Genomic DNA, 17,519 nt, shown 5'->3' on the forward strand with positions numbered 1-17,519 from the left:
GCGTTCGTCTGTTCGTCAGTATGCCAGGGCTTGTTTAGCACTCACACGTGTACAATTCTAGCCAGATTCTAAATTTTTTTACAAACTTTATAAAACTTATATCATTGGTTTATATAAGCAATGTATTGGACAAGTTCGAACATCAGTGACTATCATTTATTTTTAAAAGTTACAATGTATGTCACTAAGAAACATTAGTATATGGGAAATTACATTGTTTCCTCTATCGTGTGTACAACATTTTATGAAACTTAAATCATAAGTTTAAACTAGTAATGTCTTTGCCGAGTTTTGAAAATCAATGACGACCAATAATTTTGAAAAGAGGTTAGCCGCTGGGAAATATTGATTATATCACGGAAAATTGCCTTGTGCTAGCGTTCTCACGTGTACAATTACATGTACTGACAGAAATTGATGAAACTTATATTTATATCAGCACGTCCTAAAATAAGTGTTAAACAAATCTTTTAATGAGCCATGCCCTTGTGAATATGTATTATAATCGAAATCACATGGCATTCATTTTTGCTCTGTATATTAAAAAGAAGATGTGGAATGATTGCCAATGACACAACTCTCCACAAGAGACCAAATGACATACAAAAATGAACAACTATAGGTCACTGTATGTCCTTCAGTAATAAACATACAGCCCATACAGCAAAGTCCGCTATAAAATGACAAATGTAAAACAATTCAAACGAGAAAAACTAACGGCTAAATTATTGTACAAAATAATAAACTAAAATCAAATATGTAATGCAGCAACAAACGACAACTACCGAATTACAGGAGCCTTACTTGGGACAGTACATACAGACTGAACATTACGGTGCTAAACATGTAAGCGGGCGCTGCTAACCCGAAACAGTGACGTAACAGTTCAAAAATAAGAACAAGTTATAAAAATCAATTGAAGCCTTCATTTCTCTACGATATTATTTTAATATATATATATGCAAGGTATTTTGTTTACATTAGGAGTTACCTCCCTTACAATATTTTAGCTAATCATTTATGTCATATTTATCTTTGAGGTGATATACATGTATGCAAAAAAGAAGCTGTTAATTTATTTTCAAATGTTACTAAGAACACTTTTTCTGATCCAGATATATAAATTTTAAGTGATTATTGTTCATGCATTGTTCTATTAAGCTCATCGGACCTGAGAGGTCGGGGTCCGCTTGACAGTCCGACAGCTCTATAGTCCGCGGTTTAATAGTCCGATAGTTCTTGAGTCCGACAGTTATTAAGTCCGACGGTCCGATAGTCCGACATATATATACAACCAGATATAATGTAGACAAATCACAGATACAAGACCACGGGTGTCATTCGGTTTAACGAGAGAAATGATCGTGAAAGAATATCTAACGGTGGTCAAGTATTGCGAGACGATCGTGAAAGACATTTAATCGAGGAGACATATGAAAGGTGATCAAATAATGTAATTTGGTTAATTACACAGACAATTTTACAACAAAATAAAATTGTCTATCAAAATGGTTCAACATTTGATCAGTATGTGAAAAAAATCAAGTTTTAAAAGTAAATAGTTTTTACAAAACAGCAAAAGGCAGATTGCTTCTCGACATTTCAATGACATAAACAATGTAAATAAACATGATTTTTCCTAATTCGAATATAAACTAAACGACTTTTCTCCAAATAAAGGCATTCCATTTGAATGAATCAAATAGTTCTCATTGTTATTTTGTATAAACATAATCTGAAACTTGGTAAAAAAATAAATATTTGCACAAAATTGATTTTTCGGATCGTGAAAGATCAAGTACCGCTTTTTGGGGAAAGACGGCTTGAAGCCGTCAATCCCCTATGAGTTGGCCAGACTAACAAGCCTTCACGTCAATCATTTTGTTTTTATAGCTTGGAAAACCCCCAATTTTTTTTACTGAGATTGATGATAGGACACACAAAAATTAATAGATTGGATTTAAACACTTTGCACACATTTCCCTTCTGTTTCTTGTGAAATTGTCGTATTTTGTGATCTCTTTTAACACTATTTACGTTTTTTAGCTCACCTGGCCCGAAGGGCCAAGTGAGCTTTTCCCATCACTTGGCGTCCGGCGTCCGTCGTCGTCGTCGTCCGTCGTCGTCGTCGTCCGTCGTCGTTAGCTTTTAGAAAAATCTTCTCCTCTGAAACTACTGGGCCAAATCAAACCAAACTTGGCCACAATCATAATTGGAGTATCTAGTTTAAAAAATGTGTGGCGTGACCCGGTCAACAAACCAAGATGGCCGCCACGGCTAAAAATAGAACATAGGGGTAAAATGCAGTTTTTGGCTTATAACTCAAAAACCAAAGCATTTAGAGCAAATCTGACATGGGGTTTAATTGTTTATCAGGTCAAGATCTATCTGCCCTGAAATTTTCAGATGAATCGGTCAATCGGTTGTTGGGTTGCTGCCCCTGAATTGGTAATTTTGAGGAAATTTTGCTGTTTTTGGTTATTATCTTGAATATTATTATAGTTAGAGATAAACTGTAAACAGCAATAATGTTCAGCAAAGTAAGATCTACAAATAAGTCAACATGACCAAAATGGTCAGTTGACCCGTTTAGGAGTAATTGCCCTTTATAGTCAATTTTTAACCATTTTTCGTTAATTAAAGTAATCTTTTATAAAAATCTTCTCCTCTGAAACTACTTGGCCAAATTAATCCAAACTTGGCCACAATCATCTTTGGGGTATCTTGTTTAAAAAATGTGTGGCGTGACCTGGTCAACCAACCAAGATGGCCGCCACGGCTAAAAATAGAACAAAGGGGTAAAATGCAGTTTTTGGCTTATAACTCAAAAACCAAAGCATTTTGAGGAAATCTGACATGGGGTAAAAATGTTTATCAGGTCAAGATCTATCTGCCCTGAAATTTTCAGATGAATCGGTCAATCGGTTGTTGGGTTGCTGCCCCTGAATTGGTAATTTTGAGGAAATTTTGCTGTTTTTGGTTATTATCTTGAATATTATTATAGATAGAGATAAACTGTAAACAGCAATAATGTTCAGCAAAGTAAGATCTACAAAGAAGTCAACATGACCAAAATGGTCAGTTGACCCGTTTAGGAGTTATTGCCCTTTATAGTCAATTTTTAACCATTTTTCGTAAATTAAAGTAATCTTTTACAAAAATCTTCTCCTCTGAAACTACTGGTCCAAATTAATCCAAACTTGGCCACAATCATCTTTGGGGTATCTAGTTTAAAAAATGTGTGGCATGACCTGGTCAACCAACCAAGATGGCCGCCACCGCTAAAAATAGAACATAGGGGTAAAATGCTGTTTTTGGCTTATAACTCAAAAACCAAAGCATTTTGAGAAAATCTGACATGGGATAAAAATGTTTATCAGGTCAAGAACTATCTGCCCTGAAATTTTCAGATGAATCGGTCAATCGGTTGTTGGGTTGCTGCCCCTGAATTGGTAATTTTGAGGAAATTTTGCTGTTTTTGGTTATTATCTTGAATATTATTATAGATAGAGATAAATTGTAAACAGCAATAATGTTCAGCAAAGTAAGATCTACAAATAAGTCAACATGACCAAAATGGTCAGTTGACCCCTTTAGGAGTTATTGCCCTTTATAGTCAATCTTTAACCATTTTTCATAAATCTAAGTAATCTTTTACAAAATCTCCACTGAAACTACTAGGCCACAATCATCTTTGGGGTATCTAGTTTGAAAAATGTGTCCGATGACCTGTCCATTCAACCAAGATGGCCGCCACGGCTAAAAATAGAACATAGGGGTAAAATGAAGTTTTTTGCTTATAACTATGAAACCAAAGCATCTAGAGCAAATCTGACAAGAAGTTAAAATGTTAATCAAGTCAATATCTATCTGCCCTGAATTTTTCAGATGAATTGGACAACTGGTTGTTGGGTTGCTGCCCTCCAATTGGTAATTTTTAAAGAAATTTTGCCGTTTTTGGTTATCTTGAATACTATTATAGATAGCGATAAACTGTAAACAGCAATAATGTTCAGCAAAGTAAGATCTACAAATAAGTCAACATGACCTAAATGGTCAATTGACCCCTTAAGGAGTTATTGCCCTTTATAGTCAATTTTTAACAATTTTCATTAATTTGGTAAATTTATGTAAATTTTTACCAAATATAGTTCTCTGTTACTAATGGGCAAAGTTCATGATAGATATAATTGTAAGAAGCAAAATCGTTCAGTAAAGTAGGAACTTCAAACACATCACCATCACCAAAATACAATTTTGTCATGAATCCATTTGTGTCCTTTGTTTAATATGCACATAGACCAAGGTGAGCGACACAGGCTCTTTAGAGCCTCTAGTTTTACAATCCGGAAAACTCTATATTTAGAAATATTCTAAATATATCCAACCTTTGTATTGACGCCAGTGTTGGAATGCCCCACTAAGAAGAAACAGGGATATCCTTTACTGATTATTAAAATATTTCTCAAAATTCGTGCACTAACTTAAAATCGGTATTTGTTTACCATAAACGTACTAATAATTGTTTGCTGTAGATGACTCAAACATCAACACGATGAAATGCTTTAATTTCAAGGTCAACTTGTAACTTATATAATTACTGGGGATACATGAGATCGGGGAGAGAAACAACAGTTTTCATTCTTTCTGTAAAAGTCTGTTTTGATAATATCCTCCAATACAGGAGCACCTCAATTGATGAGTAATTATCCACTAAAATAAAAGTTAATGTATCTGAACACTTAAAAAGTGACAATAAGAATATGATATTAAGTACTCTTCTATTTAACAAAATGTGTTCCAACATAATCATTGTAATAGTGAAAAAATAAAAGAAATTAAAAATGTTTCATTTTGTAGTTGAAACTTCACACAGCCTATATCAATCATTTTAGTTTTTAGAAGTACATAGGTAAAGGAAGATGTGGTATGAGTGCAAATGAGACAACTATCCATCCAAATTACAATTTATAAATGTAAACCATTATAGGTCAAGGTACGGCCTTCAACCAGGAGCCTTGGCTCACACAGAACAACAAGCTATAAAGGGCCCCAAAATTACAAGTGTAAAACCATTCAAACGTGGAAACCAACGGTCTAATCTATATAAAAAAACGGGAAACGAGAAACATGTCAAAATAACATAAACAAACGACAACTACCTGACTTAAGACAGGTGCAAACATTTGCAGCGGGATTAAAAGTTTTAATGGAACCAAACCTTCTCCCTTTTACTGAGAAAGTAGTACTACATCACAAGTTCATAACATTGAAAAAACACACGATAAAATATCCATTGGAAGGCTTAGCGCAATCAAAAAAACTCACTAATCACGAATAAATTTGAGATGCCACACATGAATGCATATACATAGTGTATCCCTGTGATGAATGTTGTAACTGGGAACTTTATCAATGGAAATTTATTGAATAGATTTTTCAATCCTTACTTTCTTTTAAAATATATTGTCAACCTTTGTACATGTTCTAGCTGTTCTTTTGTTCATTCTTTGGATGTAGACTATCAAAAGATACCCCCTCCAAAAAAACCAAAAAAAACAATGAGCTCATCTTTTTGATTGAAGATCGCGAAAAGGGTCGTGAACGATCCGTTGCTACGAAGACCTTCAAATTATTCTTCAATTATATGATAATTAATATTTTATATTGGTATTGAGAAAAAACTAGATTGGCCAAGATCCTTGATAAATTTGAGCATTTTAACTATTAATATTTTCAGAAAATTCAAAGAAAACGAAATAACAACTACGGCAATACGAAAAGACAATGGCCAACGAAACGCCGAAAAAAGATTCCATACAATTGTTCATTATCTATCTAAAGACCAGCAGAATTCGCTCACTTTTATATTTTTAAATGAATCAGTTATCAAAATAAATCTTACTATTAATGATAAATCGGTGCCACGCAACTTCTGATATAACTGTAGAACATAGTGCAGTCGCCAAAAAAGTAGATTTTATTTTATCCACCAATGTATGTATATTGTTATTACCCCGCAATTTACATCCGGCACTTGAAACTTTTGTTTAAGCATGAACCTCGAAGAGGAGCCAAACGTGAACAGTTACGCAAAAAGACAATCCATATTATCGCTTGCTCAAGATATAAATGGGTAACAGGAGATTTTATTATTTGTGAACTTGTTATTTGTATAATAATTGGCTGATTGTAGGATGAAGGTTTTCATTGCAATGTGAAGTACTTACTTATCACGAGTTGTAGGATAACTACATTTGTATATTGGAACCTATAATCTACATGTCAATCAGACAGGATTCACCTGATCTCGACTTTGCATCATTTCATGGATGAAGGTTTAGTTTTGTGGTCAAGTCCGTATCGCGGATTCGTTAAGCTATATGATAACTGTCTGTTTTTATGATTGTAAGGTGTAGATTTTCGACTTCTGCAAGGTTTCAAATAACATTGACATGTATTTATTACATGTAAGTACCTTGTGATATATTAAGGTATATATGACTTTTTAGCTGACCTGGCCAAAGGGCCATGTGATCTTATGCCATCACTTGGCGTCCGTCGTCGTCTGTCGTCTGTCGTCGTCGTCTGTCGTCGTAAACTATTTCAAGAATCTTCTCCTCTGAAACTACTTGGCCAAATACTTCCAAACTTTAACTGAATGTTCCTTAAGGTATCTAGTTTATAATTTGTATCCGAAGTTTTGATCTATCAACAAACATGGTCGCCATTGCTAAAAATAGAACATGGGGGTAAAATGCAGTTTTTGACTTTCATCTCAAAAACTCGAGCATTTAGAGCAAATAAGACAAGAAGTTAAGGTATTTTTTAGGTCAAAGTCTACCTGTCCTGACATTTTCAGCCGAATTGGGTAACTGGTTTTTCAGGTATAATGCCCCTGAATTGATGATTTTAAAGAAATTTTGCAGTTTTTGGTTATTATCCTGAATATCATTATAGATACAGATAAACTGTTAATAGCAAAAATGTTAAGCAAAGTAAGATCTACAAATAAGTCAATTTGACCAAAATTGTCAATTGACCCCTTAAGGAGTTATTGCCCTTTAAAGACTTTTTTCAATATTTGTTCATCAGGTTGACTTGCTTTGAAAAATCTTCTCCTTTAAACTGCTGTATCAATTTCAGCCAAACTTAGGCTAAATGAGTTTCAGAGTATCTAGTATAAATTTTATATTTTATTTCATTGTATGTCAAGAAACATAGCTCCTATGGCTAAAATAGAACATCGGAGAACATGATTTTTTTTTTGCTTTTGAAGAAAATAGGACGATTCTAAGAACATTTAAATAAATTGAAAAGCCAAAATAATCATTGATGAGAGATTTAACCAAAAGAATTAAGGTGAGCGATTCAGGCTCTTGAGTGCCTCTTGTTTTTGAGAGAAGTGCCTATTTTAGGGTGGTCCCCTTCCGAAAACTATTTCCGACATAACCAATCTCCGATCAAGATGTCCGCCACAGCTGAACTTGGCTAAACATAGGATCCTATGGGAAATTCACATTAAGATCTTCTTGTCTGGAACCAGTGTGCCAATTAGATCTAAAAACTTATATAGGATGCAGTCATAGAAATAGTTATACTCTGAACCAGTGCCAACTCTACGACAGATTTTATTCATCGCAATATGTTTAAAATGGTAGATCCTAATTAGATTAACCTCTCACTTGTATGACGGTCGCATAAAATTCCATTATATTGACCCAATTGTGTGAGTAAAACTAACAGACATTATAGGTAAAAATGGCGAAAATTGGGGTACAGCAGTCAGTGATAATAATGACATATTTTAGAACAAACAGAGTTTGAATGAATTGTTGATCTTGTTTCAGGTTTAGAACCAGGAACAGTTGTACTGACAGAAAAAGCAGTCGATGGAGCATTCCAGCCGTTCTTATCCACGGTACTTAATTTACATACTTGTTTTAGGATTCTAATGTTCGGTCGAAACTCTTTATGCGATATTCAAGCTGAAGTATGATACACGTAGTTATGCTGTACAGTGTAATGGTTTAGTTTGCTAAAGTTCGTTGATTTGTTTTTCAACGGGTTTTCAGTCCGTTCAGTGATAGTATGAGCAACTTAAACGAATTGTGATCTATGCTATGTAATAAATAAAAATTCAATCATTCAAACTGGAATAAAAATACAAAGACCGTTCGTGCCTATGAAAGAGTTTTAACTAAGAAGTAGATAAATCAAGTAGTAGTGTCCGCATTGTATGATGCGATTTAGAATTTTATTGGCAAACTGATTGCGATCAGCCGAGGCTTGGGTTCTAAATATAAATAAGTAAGAATTAAATTTTTACCTGGTAAACACAAATTCAGAAAATATATGTCGGTCTCCTGGTATGACAAAGACACGATGCGCTGTACCACAATAGTGCTAAAGCCATGACTTAAAATAGAACATTGGAATATTGGCTTATATCTCAAAAATATAATGAGCAAATCTGACATGGGGTAAATGTGTTCATTATTGAAGTTCTATCAGCCCTGAAATTTTCAGATGAATCTAATAACCCATTGTTGGGTTTCTGTCACTAAATTTGTAATTTTAAAAAACTTATTTTGCAGTTTTAACCTGATTTTCGAAGGAAATATCCGTCATTAGTCCCCAACCGACGAGGTCCGTCTGTCTGTCTTTAAGCATGAATATAATTGGTCTGTCTTTCGTCAGTCCGACAAGTCAGTTTTCCACACTTTTTCTTCATGCTTAAAGACATTGATTTGATATTTAATGTATTGTTTAATCATGACAAGTTATAGATCAATTTCAAATTTGATAATTTTGTGCAATGGTCATGGATTTTGTAACAATCATTTAATTAGAATATAGCAAAGCGCTCTCGACCAATGGAACTGTAGGATTTGGTGTATCTTAAGCTAGGTTCACACCCTGCTGACTAGATCAACTCGATCAAGCCCGATCAAAACAAATTACGTGATCGACAAGAACGTTCGGGATAGTCTACCTCGCTCGTCATCGATCTGACTTTCTACCCGAGAGTTTTTGACATGTCAAAAACATTCGAATAAGGGTCGAGAAGCAAGTCACATAAGAAGAGATCGAGAATTCGTCGAGTAGCGGTCGAATTGATCGGAAAAGGATCGTGTAGAGATCGAGTTTAAACGGAATACAAAAGTTTTACCAATCAGTACTCAATCATTTCGACCTTTGCTCGACTAATGTCCGATCATTTTCAGACTAACTCGACCAATGTCCGTTCACTCCCAGATCAATGCGACTTGTAAATTTATATTATCCCAGACCAACTCTACCAATACCCGATCCCTTCGCGACCACATTATACCACTCTTCGATCTCTACTCGGCCATACACGAGAACACAATGTCATAACTGCTACATAATTCTCCAACAGTGTGTGCAGATCTGATTACTAGTAACTCTCATAACTATGCTTCCGCAAAAATATATTTGTAACCTTATTTTTAACTGTACAAAAATTCCCCCATGTACAGTACGTGTATTTACTTTTGCAAGGAAAGATAACATTTTAAAAGAGAGACAAAAGACACCAAAGGAACAAACTTAGAGGTAGAAAACAAACCGATACAGCCATAGCGAAAAACAGTAACCGACGAGAAGACAAACAGCAGTCCACATAACATAGAAAACTAAAAACTCGCAGCAACAGGTAACCCAACAAAACCTGGGACGATCTCAGATGTTCCGGAAAGGAAGAAAATCCTGCAATTATGGCACCGGCGGATTTTTCAAATATTAAAATAATTGTGCGAAAATATTCATTGTTAGACTGCTGATGACTAAGTTGTCTTTCAAAGTTGGTGTATAAGAACATCAAGATTATATTTTACCTGTTTTATGGGCTATTTTCTGTTTTGTCTGGTCGTATTCTCCGTTTGTCCAGAAATTTTTGTAGCATAAAAAAAAAGAAGATGTGGCACAATTGCCAATGAGATAGCTCTTCACAGAACACCAAATGACACAGAAATTATCAATAACAACTATAGGTCACCTTACAGTCAATTTTTTTCTTCATTCAAACTTTTTGACGTTAATTTTACACAAAAATGAGACGAAAGACAAATATTTTTTTATTTGGTGCGAATTCTTTCTAACATCAACGATACAAACTGTTCAGCGAGCACAAGTTTTGATCATTCGTTTCTAACATACTTTTTGCAAGTTGGCATAAACTTTGACAAACTATACACTCGCTGCAAATGCGTTTACAGTTTGTCGTTCGTCGTTTGTTAGTTCAAACGATGCATTTCTTTCTAACTTTAACATTAAATCAATTATCTAAACGATAACTCTAAACATTGTCTAAAATAACTCAAAACGTCAATCCCCTCTAACCAAACGATGCATTTGTTTCTACTTCTGTTACGTTTAACAAACTATAACGAACGGCACACGACGTTTATTTAACTTTGGTTAGAAAAAAAACCACTCTTGATCTCTTGATATATATATGTAAAATTGTTTTATATTTTTTTTTTTTAGAAAAGGTATCACTCCAGAGGATTGACATTCTCCTTAGGGTCAAATATTGGGGCAATATGTGACATATTGGCCCTCTTTTTGCAATATTTTTTTGGCAAATACATACAGGTTGTTGCCATACAGCAAAAAGAAAATAAATATATTTAACCATTCAACTACAGGATATCAAATCTATGAAAAATACTGATTACATACTTATGCACATATATTTGACAAACAGTAGGCTTTTATTAGTAAGAAAGCAAGGACATGGGGATGGTAAAGTTTATGTATATTGCTATCTAACATAAGTACTAATCCAGTGACAAATCTCATTTTGTGGTGTCATTTCCAAATAAGAGCAATAAAACATATCAGTGGTCACTATGAGGAAGTTTTTATAAGCATTGGGTTCCTTTTTATTATAGAGTGCAAGTCTCTCAAACTGCCAACACAGTGGTCGTCGTGTCAGACACTGCCTCACCTAGATTTCTCGGCCCCAGCTAGCATATATAACATTTTAAAGGGTCATGTTGGGACGTACGTGCGTACGGACGGATGGACGGACAAGGGTAATACTTAATACCCACTCCGAAGCGACAGGGAATAAAACAATCGGACGTTTTTATACTAAAATGTGCATACTCGACCAATTCCCGATTATCCCTACGACCCATATACGATCAGGTCGATATGGTCTGGTCGATATCAGGCTGAGATCGTGAATAGTTTATTTGGTCTTACTAGTCGAGTAAAGATCGTGAATTGATCGGAATTATCGAATAAGTATTCATTTTGTTGTCGTGATGGAGTCATTAAGGAGTCGTGACTGCTCGAGTTAAGGTCGTGTACAGTCGGATGGCGATCGGGTGGAAGTCGTAAACAGGCCCGACCAAGAATTTGGTTGAGCTTGGTCGTGGAAATTTGGACAATCGGGATCATCGAGTTGATCTGATCGGCAGTGTGAACCTAGCTAACACGATCAAGCCCGATCAAGACAAATTTCGTGATCGGCAGGCTGGTCTGACTCAATCGACAAGGAGGTTCTGGATAGTCTACCTTACTCGTCATCGATCTGAATTTCTATTCGAGAGGTTTTGACATGACAAGAACCGAGAAGGAAGTCACTTGAGAAGAGATCGAAAATTCGTCGAGTAGCGATCGAATTGATCGAGAAAGGATCGTGTAAAAATCGAGTTTGGTCGGAATACAACAATTTTACCGATCAGTACACGATCATTTCGACCTTTTCTCGACTAATGTCCGATCATTTCCAGATTAACTCGACCAATGTCCGATCACTTCCAGATCACTGCGACTTCTTTATTTAATTTATCCCAAACCAACTCGACCAATACCCGTTCCCTTCGCGAACAAATTCGATCACTCTTCGATCTCTACTCGACCGTACACGAGAAAACATGACTGCTACACGATTCGCTTAAAGTGTGTGCAGACCTGATCAACTCTAAATTATAAATATTTAAGTTATTGTGAATATATACGCCTGACGCGCGTTTCGTCTACAAAAGACTCATCAGTGACGCTCGAATCCAAAAAAGGTAAAAAGGCCAAATAAAGTACGAAGTTGAAGAGCATTGAGAACCAAAATTCCTAAAAGTTTTGCCAAATGCAGCTAAGGTAATCTATGCCTGAGGTAGCAAAAGCCTTAGTATTTCAAAAAATTCAAAAGTTTGTAAACAGTAAATTTATAAGTATAACCATATCAATTACAATTTATGTCAGCACAACAAGTGCTGACTACTGGGCTTGTGATACCCTCGGGGAAATAAATCTCCGCCAGCAGTGGCATCGACCCCGTGGTTGTAAATAAACTCATCATAGATACCAGGACTAAATTTAGTATAGACGTCAGACGCGCATTTCGTCTTCAAAAGGACTCATTAGTGACGCTCGAATCCAAAAAAGTTAAAAAGGCAAAATAAAGTACGAAGTTAAAGAGCATTGAGAACCAAAATTCCTGAAAGTTTTGCCAAATGCAGCTAAGGTAACCTATGCCTGAGGTAGAAAAGCCTTAGTATTTCAAAAAATTCAAAAATTTGTAAACAGTAAATTTATAAATATAACCATATCAATGACAATTCATGTCAGCACAAGAAGTGCTCGGACTACTGGGCTTGTGATACCCTCGGGGTAATAAATCTCCACCAGCAGTGGCATCGACCCAGTGGTTGTAAATAAACTCATCATAGATACCAGGACTAAATTTAGTATATACGCCAGACGCGCGTTTCGTCTACAAATTAAGACTCATCAGTGACGCTCGAATCCAAAAAAGTTAAAAAGGCAAAATAAAGTACGAAGTTGAGGAGCATTGAGAACCAAAATTCCTAAAAGTTTTGCCAAATGCAGCTAAGGTAATCTATGCCTGAGGTAGAAAAGCCTTAGTATTTCAAAATTTCAAAAATTTGTAAACAGTAAATTTATAAATATAACCATATCAATGACAATTCATGTCAGCACAAAAAGTTTACAAGTAGTCACCACTAAGTTATCTTTCAAAGTTGGTTTTGAGAACATGAAGTATATATTTACCTGTTTTCTATTTTCTGTTTTGTCTGTCCGTATTTTCCGTTTGTCTAGAAATGTTTACTGTCAATTTTTTTAATCATTCGAGCGTTTTGACGTAATTTCAAACAAAAAGGAGACGAAAGACAAATAATTTTAAAATTTGTAGCGAATTTTTTTCTTACACTTGCGAAACAAAGAGTTCAGCGTGCAAACGATTAGTTCATTTGTTTCTAACATACTTTTAAGGAAGGGATATAGTTACGATACTGTTGTCAGGTCATTAAAGATTGCATATTAAGGCGTTAATATTGATTCACTTATAGGGTCTTTGCATCGGAACTAAACACATTTATTCAATTACCAGTTGTTGGCATGACACGGGTTATGTTCTTCTCATATATGTTATGATAGTATGATACTTAACCCCTAACGGAAAGGATTGTGCCTGATATTCAAATGATGAAATCATTATCTTTCAATCAGTTAAATTGAAGTCTGGAGCTGGCATGTCAGTTAACTGCTAGTAGTCTGTTGTTATTTATGTATTATTGTCATTTTGTTTATTTTCTATGATTACATCTTCTGACATCAGACTCGGACTTCTCTTGAACTGCATTTTAAATGTGCGTATTGTTATGCGTTTACTTTTCTACATTGGCTAGAGGTATAGGGAGAGGGTTGAGATCTCATAAACATGTTTAACCCCGCCGCAGTTTTGCGCCTGTCCCAAGTCAGGAGCATCTTGCCTTTGTTAGTCTTGTATTATTTTAATTTTAGTTTCTTGTGTACAATAAGGAAATTAGTATGGCGTTCATTATCACTGAATTAGTATATATTTGTTTAGGGGCCAACTGAAGGACGCCTCCGGGTGCGGGGATTTCTCGCTACATTGATGACCTGTTGGTGACCTTTTGTTGTTGTTTTTTCTATGGTCGGGTTGTTCTCTCTTTTCCCCCATTTCCATTCTCAATTTTATTTTGCAAAATTTGCATAAACTTTGACAACTATACACTCGCTGCAAATGCGTCTACAGTTTGTCGTTTTGTTAGTTCAAACGATGCATATGTGTCTAACTTTAACATTATATTATATATCTAAACGTGTTCTTGCTTGTCATAAGTCAAAATATTGTGTAAATTACTCAAATTTAGGTATAACTCTCCTTTCTTGCATAAAATAACAGCTATGAAGCGAGGAGGGTAATACCTGAATTTGAGTAATTTTAGACACTATTTTGAGTTTTGGCAATCAAGAACATGACTCTTTTTAAAAAAAGGCTTTATCATCACTATCTTCATACATTCATCTGTTCTATGCATAGAGTAGAGATGTCCTTCATAGAAGATGTTAAAAGCCACTACCTCACCTATATTTCTCGGCGCTCGTTGCTGTCTACTCCTACTTGTCCGTCCTCTTTGTAATGTTCAAGCTCCGTTACAGCTATTAACCTGTCTTTCTTAGCTATTAGCACCTTGCCCACAAATCCAATTACTTTATTTATATGTACATATTTTAACTGTATGGTTTTACTCGGACCTTCTGTTGAATATAACCAAATAAACAGAGAATGTGTCCATGGGACACTGATAATACCCAAGCTAGCATATATAACATTATAAAGGGTCATTACTCAATAACAGCCTCCCAAATTCGCATTTGAACTGTGTTTTATGGTAATAAGCATTGTGTATAGGGCGTTTACAAAATTTGGTTGAGGCAAAATAAAATTAGAGAACGGAAACTAACATTGTTAGGACGTAAGCACATACGTACGGACAGACAAGGGTAACACGTAATACTCACTCCGAAGCGGCGGGGAATAAAAATTTCAGACGTTTTTTATACTAAAATTGTTCATATGCGACAAATTCCCGACTATCCTTACTACCCATATATATATACGATCAGATCGATCTGGTCTGATCGAGATTTGACTTAGATCGTGAACAGTTGATTTGGACTAGCTAGTCGAGTAAATATCGTTTAAAGATCGTGAATTTATTATCGGAATTATCGAATAAGTATTCATTTTGTTGTCGGAATTATGTCCTTGAATTGTCGAGTTAAGGTTGTGTACAGTCGGATGACGGTCGGGTAGAAGTCATAAACAGGCCCGATCAAGAATTCGGTTGAGCTTGGTCTTGGAAATTTGGACAATCGGGATCACCGAGTTGATCTGATCGGCAGTGTGAACCTAGCTTTAATTGTGAAGAATGAATGTAAATCATGTTCTTAGTAAAGCACGGTTAACTCACTTGCCCATAGAGTCTATGATTTAGAAAATAATTTAGAGTCTGTGATGAAAAGGGGCACTGAAATGGAAACGAGCGCTGAAAACATGGGTCACTTAAAGCACAAAGTAGTGGATAGGTTTAAAAAAAAAAACCATTTCTAACATAACAAGTTTGAAAACTGCAGAATTGCGATAGAAAGATCGTAATGACAACGTAGATTTCAGATTGGGTAACACTGAAGATGATGGGCTAAAGTGGCGCGCAATGAAAACCAACCTAATCTTTACTGGAATTCAATTTCACTCGGAAGAAAACACAGAAGATACACTTAATTCCTTTATTAAACAAATTTAAAAGTTTAACATTGACAAAAACATCAACTTCGTTACAGTTCACAGATTCGACAAAAGAGGTCGCGGAGGAAATCGTCCGATTTTGGCAAAATTCATTCAATAAGGACAAAGAAATTGTATTTAGAAAATGGATTCAAGTCAAAGGGGACACATTTTGGAGTACAAGAACAATTTCCAAAAGAAATAGAAAAAAAAGAAAAATATTATACCGGTGGCAAAACAGGCCAGAAGAGAAAAGAGGAAAGTGCTATTGGTTAGAGACAAGTTGTATATCAATGATAATCTGTTCAAACCGAATATGGAAACATCTATATCTGGAAAAGAAAAACTACAATACGCATGTGCCGATAGTATCGTAAATCTGCAAAATATACAACAATACTGTAACAGAAGGCTAACACCAAATCATCAATCTGATTCTTCACACCTCTTAACTAACATGTGTTGTACATAAAACCAAGTTATTCAATTCAAAAGTGAAAAGGGAACTTAATTTCGTCAAATTATTACTTTGCTATCAAATTTTTTATTTTATAGACAATACGGTACATATTTAAATATTTCTATGTAAACTTCATGTTTCACAGTTGTGACTGAGGGTAACTTTGTTGTTATTATTTTCTGTATACCATTGTATTTACAAAGGTTATCGAAATAAACTTAGCTTTAGTAAGGGATTATCCTATTATTTGGGTCTATTTACAGTTCAAAACAAAGAGCTACTATAAATGAGTTACAATTGTCCCAAAGCACATTTATCAAAGTGAAAGGATTTATATCAGTGATTGAATCTGACTAAAAGTTGTCTTGTAAAACCAACAAAAAATCTAAGTTGAAGTTTACTGGTGCAGTAAAATTTATACCTTGAATGTCATTAAGAATAAATTATTAATTAACTTCAAATTACTAAAACAAATATACAATTTCAAAGCAATGCCACCCCCCTCCCGGAAAAATTTAAACTACAAATTCACTTTGATCTTTAGCTTTTCGGCAAAACTCTAACTACTGAATAGTTGGGAAGAATAGTTAACTTCCATTATTCCGATGAAATAATAATAAATAAAAAGATTTGGATATATTCAAATTTTTTAGAGTCATTTTATTATATTTCCTTATTTAAACTTAATAAAATAGTATTTGATTTAAAAAGTCGGAATGTGAAATAAAATTAGTTGTAACTCAAGTGTGTTTTTATATTTTTTTATTTATTTAAAAGGTAAATAGTAAAAGGATAATTCCTCACTAAAATATTACATGATTTACATTCATACTCACAATCTGGAAACCACTACAATTCCCACCTTTTCTTTGTACTCTTGTGCCACCTTATGTCTATAACACACTTTTTTTTAATTTTCCCCAAATTAAAATAAACAGTCCTTTCATGACTAAAACTGACTCTTAAATGAAATGCCGAGAAATGCAGTCATGCATCAATAATAAACATTTAATTTACATTTACCATGCTGACAATGAAACTTATTCTTGAAAGAAACCAATCAAGAATCATTCAACTGAATATTCACACTAATTTTCAGTTGATACATGATTTGTAGACAAGAAAGATTGTGAAGCTTTTGCGTATGTTATGCTTCATGTTTAAAAACGTATTGTGCCAATGTTACTTTAAACGCTGCTTTCACTATATATTTTAGACTATTCTCGGTAAGAAAGTGCAAAGACCTGCATATGTTGAGAAACCTCTTTTAGAAGAACTGCTTAGCTGTTCAGAAAATACAGACGACTTTAAAACTGTCACCGGTACAACGATGTGCACTGATGATTTTTATGAAGGTATGCATACTTCATGAGGTACTTTATATATTCCTAGGAAACGTAGATTTTATTATTATGGTATTAACGGATCATATTACATCAATAGATTTTATTGAGAATATTTCAAGAC

The 17,519-nt window shown here is 34.7% G+C and overlaps 1 protein-coding gene across 2 annotated transcripts in view; it reads left to right on the top strand.

Annotated features, from left to right (window-relative positions):
- Positions 1–17,519, top strand: part of LOC134708021 (uridine phosphorylase 1-like) — a 43,375-nt gene that overhangs the window by 24,448 nt on the left and 1,408 nt on the right. For both annotated transcript variants that reach the window (XM_063568261.1, XM_063568260.1), the window contains exons 5-6: positions 7,851–7,921; positions 17,269–17,407. In XM_063568261.1, the coding sequence (XP_063424331.1) occupies positions 7,851–7,921; positions 17,269–17,407 (210 nt within the window). The remainder of the gene's footprint in view (positions 1–7,850; positions 7,922–17,268; positions 17,408–17,519) is intronic.

The sequence above is a fragment of the Mytilus trossulus genome, chromosome 2 (assembly GCF_036588685.1).
Source record: "Mytilus trossulus isolate FHL-02 chromosome 2, PNRI_Mtr1.1.1.hap1, whole genome shotgun sequence".
NCBI lineage: Eukaryota > Metazoa > Mollusca > Bivalvia > Mytilida > Mytilidae > Mytilus > Mytilus trossulus.